Source organism: Hydra vulgaris, chromosome 04, assembly GCF_038396675.1.
Source record: "Hydra vulgaris chromosome 04, alternate assembly HydraT2T_AEP".
Classification (NCBI taxonomy): domain Eukaryota; kingdom Metazoa; phylum Cnidaria; class Hydrozoa; order Anthoathecata; family Hydridae; genus Hydra; species Hydra vulgaris.
Genome location: NC_088923.1, coordinates 48,140,514 through 48,150,060, shown reverse-complemented (window position 1 = coordinate 48,150,060; position 9,547 = coordinate 48,140,514). Strand labels below are relative to the sequence as shown.

The following is a 9,547-nucleotide window of genomic DNA, read 5'->3' as shown; positions in this document are numbered from 1 at the left end:
ATGGTTTTAGCTATTACTGGCATGATTTGCGAAAAAACAATGCACCTCGTTTGTCACGCAATTTTGGTGGTGGATCATTAATGACATAGGCAGCATTTTGTATCAATGGAAAGATATCGATATGTTTTATATCAACAAAAATGAAATCCATTAATTATACAGATTTATTAGAAGATGGCTTAATCGATTTTTTTGAAAAAAACTTGGAAAATCAAGTCATTTTCCAACAAGACAATGCACCCATTCATAAATCAAGAGAAACTATGGCATGGTTTAAATCCAAAAACATCGAAGTGATGAGATGGCCTGCATATAGTCCAGATCTCAATCCAATTGAGAACCTTTGGGGAATCTTATCTCGAAAGGTTTATGAAAATGGACGACAATTTAGCAGCATTCAAGAGCTTCGAGGTGAAGTCAATAGGTGTTGGCAAGAAATTCAACCAATGACACTCCAATCGCTCATTAATTCAATGCCAAATAGAATTTTTGAAGTGACTAAGAACCACGGAGGACCCACCAAATATTAAAATTTAAAAAAAATATTTTTTTCCATTTCATTATTTAATTTTTAAAAGTGCGTCTAACGAAAATTCGCATATGAAAAGTGCATTCCTTATTATTTTTTTTTTCTATTTTTAATGTGATATATTTTAATGTGATCTTTACTAATAAAATACTTATAACTAAGCTATACAATAAAAATCATATTTTCTTTTTAACCTAATAAATTTTCCTTAAAAATTAAAATTTCGAAAAAAATTGTGTGCGGCTAAGTAAATTTCGATCACTGTATATACACACACGCACACACACATATGTGTGTGTGTGTGTGTGTGTGTGTGTGTGTGTGTGTGTGTGTGTGTGTGTGTGTGTGTGTGTGTGTGTGTCTGTGTGTGTAAGTATGTGTTATATGTTAATGTATGTATGTATATCAATAGACCAATAATCTAAAAAAAGTAATAATAACATCAATAAATAAATCTAATTAAACTTGTAGAAACAAATTTGGTAACAGATATCACTAAATGCTACAACAATAAAAATAATTAGATTTAACATATAAAAATATGATAAAAAGAGTCCGATTTAGACTTTCTTTTCTCAGAATTTCTTAGAATTTCTTGTTGGCTGGTTTCTTGAAACGCTCTGACCACTCGGTGGCTGTCGATGCTGGACACGGGTAAAGACGGACCTGCATGTAATAGCATTTAACCAGGAAACTCACGTCTCCTTCCTTACCAATGTTACATATATGACCAGAGCCGTCTTCTAATTACGGACATCCAGTACCGAAGCTAGAACTCTAACCACTACACCACTGCTGCTTAAATATTTTTGTAATATTATTTTTGTGTTGTAGCGAAAATGTTTTTATTAAAACAGTGAATTTATTTTTATTAAAACTCGCGAATAAACAGATTTTTTCTATTCGAAAAAAAAGTTTATGTGATGATTCCTCCAGTTGTTGGTAAAAATGCGTTTTTAAAAAAAATTCATTTAAGGTTTTTAATCTTTTCTGGTAATCTCTTAAACTTGAATGGTACAAGAAAACATGAAAACATGAAAATTGCGATTTACTTAAATACGTTTCTGTGCACATCAAACTCGTTCACCAAATTCTAAGTAATTTTAGTTGCTAACAGTTTTAACAGTTTCTCAAACTTCTCTGATTTTTTCTTTCTTTTGTTTTTTTAATGCAAGATTGACAGAATTGCTGTCTTTTTTTGTTGTTTCTGCCTTTTATGTTTTATTATTGCAGTCTTCAAAATCTTTTTAACTCTTTCCAATCAAACTATTCTAGTTTTGTCTTATTACAAATAAATCAGAATGTTTGAAAACCATTTTTTGTTTTTTTTATCATATAATTTTGAAGGGTCCTGTAGAATTCTAGTTTGAAACTGATGGAATTGCAATGTAGGTTTTCTGCAAAACTTTTTAACACTATTCTTTTGTTTTATTTTTGTTTATTTTTAACTTTATATGATTTTATTTGTTTTTTAGCTACATTTTGATGGTATTTTGCTTAAATAAAACCTTTTAAAAAAAACCTTGAGCTTCAACAACTTAAAACATGGTTCATTGCTAATAAGTTATCAGTATTTTATTTCATTCAAATCAACAAAAAAGGCACTTTCATCAATTCTTCCCTCTCTAATTATCGATTTCAACAATATTGAAAGAACCCAAACAACCAAATTTTATGGAGTGGTTATAGACGAAAATGTTACATGGACAGCCCAAAGAAAGGCCATCAACACTCAAATATCTAAAAATCTTGGTTTACTTTTTTTATCACAAAAAAACTTAAAAATTCTTTACTTTTTATTTATTTTATTTTATTTTCACCAGTTCAGGTATTTTACCTGAATGTTCGTCTGGTTCCATACGGCACAAAGTAGTTCAGGTATTTTGCCTGAAATTTCAGTCAATTTACCGGAACTTTTTTAAGAGTGTATGTACACTTTAAGAGTGTATGTACACTTTAAGAGTGTGTACATACACTCTTAAAGAGTACACTCTTAAAAAAGTTCCGGTAAATTGACGGAAATTTCAGGCAAAATTCCTGAACTACTTTGTGCCGTATGGAACCAGACGAACATTCAGGTAAAATACCTGAACCTGAACTGGTTCAGGATTTTTACCTGAACCTGAACTGTTTCGGTTCCGGTTTTATGCCTGAACCTGCACCAGTTCAGGTTCAGGTAAAATACCTAAACCTGAACCAGTTCAGGTAAAATACTTAAACTTGAACCAGTTTAGATTCAGGTAAAAAACAATTTTTTTTTGAAGGAGATGTTTTTTATCGTAAAAGCATACATATTTTTTTATCTTATTTTTAAAGAACCTATAAACCAATTAACACTGTGGACTTCAGCCCTTTTAACATTCAACAAATAATTACTACTTAATTTATTATGATTTTAATTTTGGGCTATAGAAAATAATGTCACAAACTGCAATAAATCGTCACAAAATGTATATTTATGAACTGTTTATACATTTTAATATTCAGTAAAATTCCAAATTATAAACGATTATAAATCATCTTGGTTAAGGCGTAAATTCGATATTAGTTTTTATTAGGCCTGAAGATGTTAAATTTTCAGTAAAATGCCAAATTGCGATTATAAATGAACTCGGTTTAGACATAAAAACGATATTTGATTTTCAGACAGTCAATATACTTAAATTTATTATTAATACAAATTTATGCTTAACAATTCAATATAAAAAATAATAATTAGAATATAATTGTTTCAGCATTTAAAATTGATTAAGTTTTTGTCTAAGGTAAAGAGACAAGCCACTGGCCCCTCTCGATAGATGCATTTCATCTTGGTAACCTAACACGGTATGTTGCAAAAAGTACAATATGTGGCTACATTGTTCCGCGTACTCCATGTTTATTAAAAAATAAAGTTTAATTAATATGTCCACAGCATAAGATATACATCTGTTGACAGGAATAGCTCGACACTCCGTGACAATAAATAATTGTTCGACACTGCAATGAGTACCCAAAGCTATGACTAAAGGATGCTTGTGAGTAAGACTTTAAATCACAACTTCCATCGGAGTTGATATCTATTTAGATGCAATATAGAAAGTAAAATAAGTCATTTAAAAATGTAATTTTGATACATAATAAATATAAATATCAGCATAAACAACTTAGAACTAATACTATATTTACTATATTTAATAACTAAACATACAGTAGAATCCTGTTAACTTGGACAATGGATAAGTCGGACAGATTTTCAATTCCCCTTGAACTCTCTCTAAATATGTACAGAAAGTTCAATGAGAATTGAAAATCTGTATACCGGTATCTCGGTATACCGAGGACTTTGCTTAACTCGGACATTCGCAGAGTATTTATGTATTCCCCTTCCCTTGAGAGCCCGACTTCAGCAGCTGATGCACAACTTTTATTCTTTGATGGCACTTTAATTATATAGGGGAGTAATAAGAATGCAAAATCCATTTCAATTCCTGTTTTAAAAAAACAAATAATTTTTGTTAGTGAAATCCTTTAATTAATTTATAAATTATTATAATGATTTTAAATATCAATAACACCCTGTCATATTGTTTTATAACACTTAGATACCTATAGAAGGGTTGTCTTGCATATCAAGCTCAGCAAGAATCTGCTTCACCATCAAACTTGTCTTTTGCCTTGCCCAAGAGATAAAATGTGGCGCTATTTGCTCCCAATGAGCCAAAAAATCATTTGACTCTGGAAAATTGCAACAGAAATCCTTCTGAAACTAAGATAAGAATATAGTATAAGACTGCTAGTAAAATCGTTTTCTTTAATTTTACTTCAGCAAAACTAAGAATACTTTAGCAAAACCTTTAGGACAAAAAAATAATTAAAAATTACAAGATCATCTTGTAACTTTTATGTATCTTGTAATTCAAAAGATGTATCATTTAACTCATAAAAGATACATCTTAGATGTATCTTGTATGAATTACAATACATTTAATTTTTGTGATTGAGTAATTTTAAATATTTATTGGTGAAAGGTTTTAATGATAATAGGGTGACTTTTATTCTTACGTGTATGGCTAGATCTTTTAGTGGCGGAAATATTTTGAGTAAATCTTCAAATGTTGGCCTACAATTCACAATCCATTTTCGACGAGAGCATGAAGTTTTTTCCATATAGTCCAACTTTCTTTCAAAGCCTAAGTCATCAAATCTCAACTCTTCTATCATACTTAGTTCTTTTGAGAAAGGCACTATACAAAAAAATATATATTATTTATAACACAATAAATTTAAAAAACTATTTTTCAATATATATATATAGATTTAAATGTTTATTTTAGCTAGATTTATTAGCTGATTGTTTATATGCTTTATTTGGAAAATTAATTTCAATACTGAGTATTAGGTAAATGTCTTAATTAAACGAAGAAAGAGTTTATGAAAAATATACTTAATATTAAAATACCGGACGAGTGGAACTCTTCTGCTAAAACAATAACTCTCTTTCGACAAGCTTGTACATGAACACCAACATGTTTTCGCATAGTTTTCAGTCTCTCTTTTATCTGACCATGAGGAGTGACCTTCCTTTTCTTACTACCCACTACATACTCTGTATATGGGCTACAAAAATATTTTTTTGAAAAATTAGATTTTATCACCTCATAGACGACTCATAGACAAACTTATAATTGACAAATTGTGAAGATACTGCTACTAATAATAATCATTCCTTGACTGAAGTGGTCCCTTTGGCCTTAGGGAGAAAAAAAAAAGGAAGGTAAAAAAAAAAGTAATAAAATGTCTCTAATAGTCTCACATATCCAAGTTTTCCACCAGAATGTAGCTTTGGAAAGGCAGTGATAATGGCTTTTGCAAGATTAGATTTAGTTTTTGTGGAAGGATACCTAAAACATATATATTTAAGAAAATATTTGTATTGCCAAATTTATATTAAGCAAATGTTTGATAAATTTTTATAAATAGCTTTATAGATAATTTTTATTAAACAAAACTTTTCAGTGTTATTTCAATAGTTCCTTAATATTACCGAAATAAACATAAACTTACATATTTCCAACTCTATGGACCATTGAGTTAACAACAATGTGGATCATATCTTGATGCCATTTAATAAGTGCACCCGTAGAATCATACTCTGCCAAAACAAGCTTACCTGTTTGATGTTCATCAAGCAAACTACATACTATGTTCTACATTTAAAAAAAATCTTCATTTGTATAAATTGAAAGTTTAGTTGTTTTTTTTTAATTATAAAAGGAATTTATTGTTGCAAAAAATGTGGGGGAATCCTGGCTTATTACCCTTTGTTTGAAATAATGAACTAAGTATAAACAAAACACTTTAAAAAATTACTTTTAAGGTATACTTACAAAGTCAGTGTTATCCGATCTTAAAGCAACCTGTACATCAATAGTAGAAACCTTTAATTTAACTTTACTTGACTCATTTAAAATATCAGGTGAAGATTGAATTGTCGATGATAATGTTGGTGACAAAGCTGACTCATCAAGGAAGCTGTTTAAAGTTTCACTTAAACTGAAAGATGTAGATGTTATATCATTTTTCTACAAAAAAAAAAAGAAGTTTATATTCACTTCTCAAGCTGTTTATTAAAGGAGTAGTGTACTTGTTCAAAACAACAAATGTGTATATATATATATATATATATATATATATATATATATATATATATATATATATATATATATATATATATATATATATATATATATATATATATATATATATATATATATATATATATACATTTATTGTTTTGGACAAGTTATAGTGGGGTATAAATACTTTTACATTTAGTTTAGCAAACTACTTATATTATTTTTAGCAACTCAATAATAAGCTTTTCTTAAACTGCTATTTTAAGAACTTACAATTAAGCAAATTATACAAACTATTAAAAAATGAAAAATCATTTAAATACATTGCAATGATATGAATGTGTTGAATGAATTGCAATTAGTGACGTAAAATAATATGCACGTATATTACATGTAGGTTTTAAACAATGAACAGCATCAAAAGGTTTATAATCTGCTAAGTCACTTGCTCTCAAACATATAGGCTCTGAATCAAGTGAACTACAATACGATAGAGTTAGATCACAATACATGTGGACATGCCACTTAAGTCCAATAAAATAAATTACGTTTTGATGAACATATATTTGTTCAATTTTAACAAATGACTGTTCACCTTCATCACTAATAGAGTGAAGTACAGACATCTTAGTTTGGTACTTTTGACCAAAAATGACTACTTTTTCAGTCATAAACACATCTATTTTTTCACCAATAAGATGTAAAATTAATGACTTATGCCTAATATCTGATGATGAAATAATTGTACCATTTCCAACATCTGAAATCCCTTTTAATGGACATCTAGTCATCCAAACAAAAGCACGAGAAATTTGTTGTCTGCTTGCAAGAGAAAACGCTATATTTTTAAAGTTACAAATGATATGAGCAAGACGCTTAGAAAATTTATGCTTTGCCTCAAACCGCATTACCATCATATGTAAAAGTGGTCCGCTATTCTCTATTATAGTACCATAGTGAACCATTCTGTGATGTTTATATAAAAGTCTTTTATCAGGATAACATATTTTAAATAACTCATGATGCTCTGATACAAGATCTTTTAAATACAAAACATGCAGGTACAGAGTTTAGCAATAAAATAATTTCTGTCAGCTGCTTTAGCAATTGGTACAAACGCCATTTTAAATTATCTACTTTGTCAATAACATCAGCTAAAATACATGGTAAATGTAAAAACAAAATCAGCATCTGAGCTGACCGTTGTCCAAGCAATGAGTTGTGACTTTTTAAATGTGACTCACGTATAAAACTAGGTTTTGATTTACTAACCAGACCATAATCCATTGTTTTAATATGACAATTAAGCCCATGGAGATTAATAAGCTTTAAGTCATAAATTATGTGGCGGAAAAATAACTGGCTTCAAACGGAATTACACCTTCCAATAAACCATGCATTATATCCGCTGAGTCATTACAAGCAGGATGGTAATAGTTCAAACTTTTTAAAGTTGATGGCCGTTTGATGCCACACTCTTTAGATGAAATGGTACCATTTTTAAGTTGCTCAGTATGTTGCTCATATAATTGTTGTGTCCTCATTGTAAGAGAATACTCACAAAATACTTTTTGCATCTCATCCTGAGTCGCCATACACAAGTCACAAGCAAATAAAGCACTGCTAAAATTTTCCATGTATCCAAGTATTGCATGCAGCCCTAAACTATCACCAACAATTTGTGTTAAAAAACAACGAATATTTATCTCTTTTCCTTCACAAAAAACTGTAAAACCCTGATCGCGTCTTTTAATTGCTGAACAATAACTTCCATAACAGGATCAGTGGTGTACCGTTTAATGTCTTGCGAATGTGCTAAGGCCAACAAATGGATATTGCTTAACGCAGAATTTACAGCTGGTGGAAAGTTTTTTATTGTAAAATAAAATGAACCTAACTTGTGTATTCCAGTTTTAGATCCTTGTGGATTTGTTGTCTCTACCTCATCAAAATAAATCTGAATAAATACATGAATACTGTTAGGAGAATAATGTTTGGCATATGTTTTTAGCTGCCTGCCATGCTTACCATCTAACCAATCTTCTGCTGTATCATTTGCTGACTCATTGTCTCTTTTTAAAATTTTCCAAGTCTTAGGTTGTTTTAAAACCAACTTCAAGGTTTTTTCAATTGGTATAAGGTAAAATTTATTTTTCACACACACCTGCATTTGTTGCTTTGTTGATCTGTCTCGCTTACACCTCCCACCGATCTCCTATTGAATTTGCTTCAGGTTCAACATAGAGACCTTTTAGTTTTAGATAATTCAACAATTTATAATGAGTATCAATGCACTTAAAAGGATTTTTCCATGTGTTAAATTCTTCTGAAAGAGCATTAATTGTTGCAGTATCACATGTTTTTAACACAACGTCTGTCTTGGCAAGCAGATAATTAATAATATCATTTAGCAACTCATTTAAACTATCCATTATGAACTGAGATGTGCTTAGAGAAATGGAACTAGAAGATTGCAAAGACATCAAAACATTTAATGCTGCCTGTGAAACACCATACTCGTCTACAATAGGTGCAACAAAAACACTTTCTTTTGCTACACTTTCTTTTGTTAAACTTTCAAAAAATGAAACCTCATTGCAATCTTTGGCTAAGAATTAATTTTCTGTATTTTGCATTGTAATATCTAAATGGTTTAAAACTTCTTTCAAAGTATCATGACACCTATGAGTTTCGTAAAAAACAAGGTTCAAACAACAGGTGCGTGTTTCTTAAATGATAAGTATAATCATTAGTGGTTTGAAAAAACTTTGTGCACAAGTAACAACTCAGTTGTAACAAACCCTTTAAAATATCATGTAAAGTATAAAAATAATGTTCACTTTAATCATCATAATTTATATACAATTAAAAATAAATACTAAATAAATATTTTCTGCAGTCTATATTATATAATAATTATATTTTATTAAATTGTTAACCTTTTTTTCCTCAATTATGGCTTGAATTTTAATGGCATGGCCCACTTTGATGCCCATCGCATGCAGCAATAATGCGTACAACTCCAAAAAAACTAACCCATTAATTTCTTCACCTAAAATAATAATCAATAGTATATTTAGAATAAAAACTAAACATTTGTGTTTCGATAGAAACCTTTTTGTCTTTAAATACAGTTTATAATTATTTAATTAAATTTATTTTGTAACAATTATTATAACCAACAATTTAATAAAATAGTAGGATTGCACATCTATTACTTATTTACTTTAATTTTTTAGTTTTTTTACAAATTTAAACTTAGTTAAACTAAGTTTGACTTTGTAAATTTCATTGTATGTACATCTTTTTATTTATAAAGTTTTTAGATTATGCAATCACATACTACATAACTTTTATAATGAACACCATATAGAATGTAACGTGTAAACATCACATTCTA

General features: G+C 29.2%; 1 protein-coding gene across 3 annotated transcripts; it reads right to left on the bottom strand.

Annotated features, from left to right (window-relative positions):
* Positions 1-3,144: 3,144 nt before the first annotated feature.
* Positions 3,145-9,195, bottom strand: LOC136079860 (uncharacterized). Of its 3 annotated transcripts, XM_065796517.1 has the most exons (8): positions 9,087-9,195; positions 5,899-6,093; positions 5,576-5,718; positions 5,325-5,412; positions 4,971-5,128; positions 4,574-4,755; positions 4,118-4,277; positions 3,145-3,999 (listed from the first exon to the last, which is right to left on the bottom strand). In XM_065796517.1, the coding sequence occupies exons 1-5, from the start codon at positions 9,141-9,143 to the stop codon at positions 5,102-5,104; spliced, it is 510 nt and encodes a 169-aa protein (XP_065652589.1). In that variant the 5' UTR covers positions 9,144-9,195; the 3' UTR covers positions 3,145-3,999; positions 4,118-4,277; positions 4,574-4,755; positions 4,971-5,101. The 3 variants fall into 3 exon arrangements, with proteins under 3 accessions (XP_065652589.1, XP_065652588.1, XP_065652587.1); XM_065796516.1 differs by having other exon boundaries at positions 3,145-4,277; positions 4,971-5,412; XM_065796515.1 differs by lacking the exons at positions 5,899-6,093; positions 9,087-9,195 and having other exon boundaries at positions 3,586-3,999; positions 5,576-5,708.
* Between the last annotated feature and the right edge of the window lie 352 nt (positions 9,196-9,547).

Coding starts and splice junctions, on each gene's coding strand:
- LOC136079860 (XM_065796515.1), bottom strand. CDS start 5,049: ATGCGAAAACATGTTGGTGTTCATGTACAAGCTTGTCGAAAGAGAGTT. Junction 4,278..4,573: donor TAAAAGATCTAGCCATACAC/GTAAGAATAAAA, acceptor TTCTTATCTTAG/TTTCAGAAGGATTTCTGTTG. Junction 4,000..4,117: donor GCAAGACAACCCTTCTATAG/GTATCTAAGTGT, acceptor TTTTTAAAACAG/GAATTGAAATGGATTTTGCA.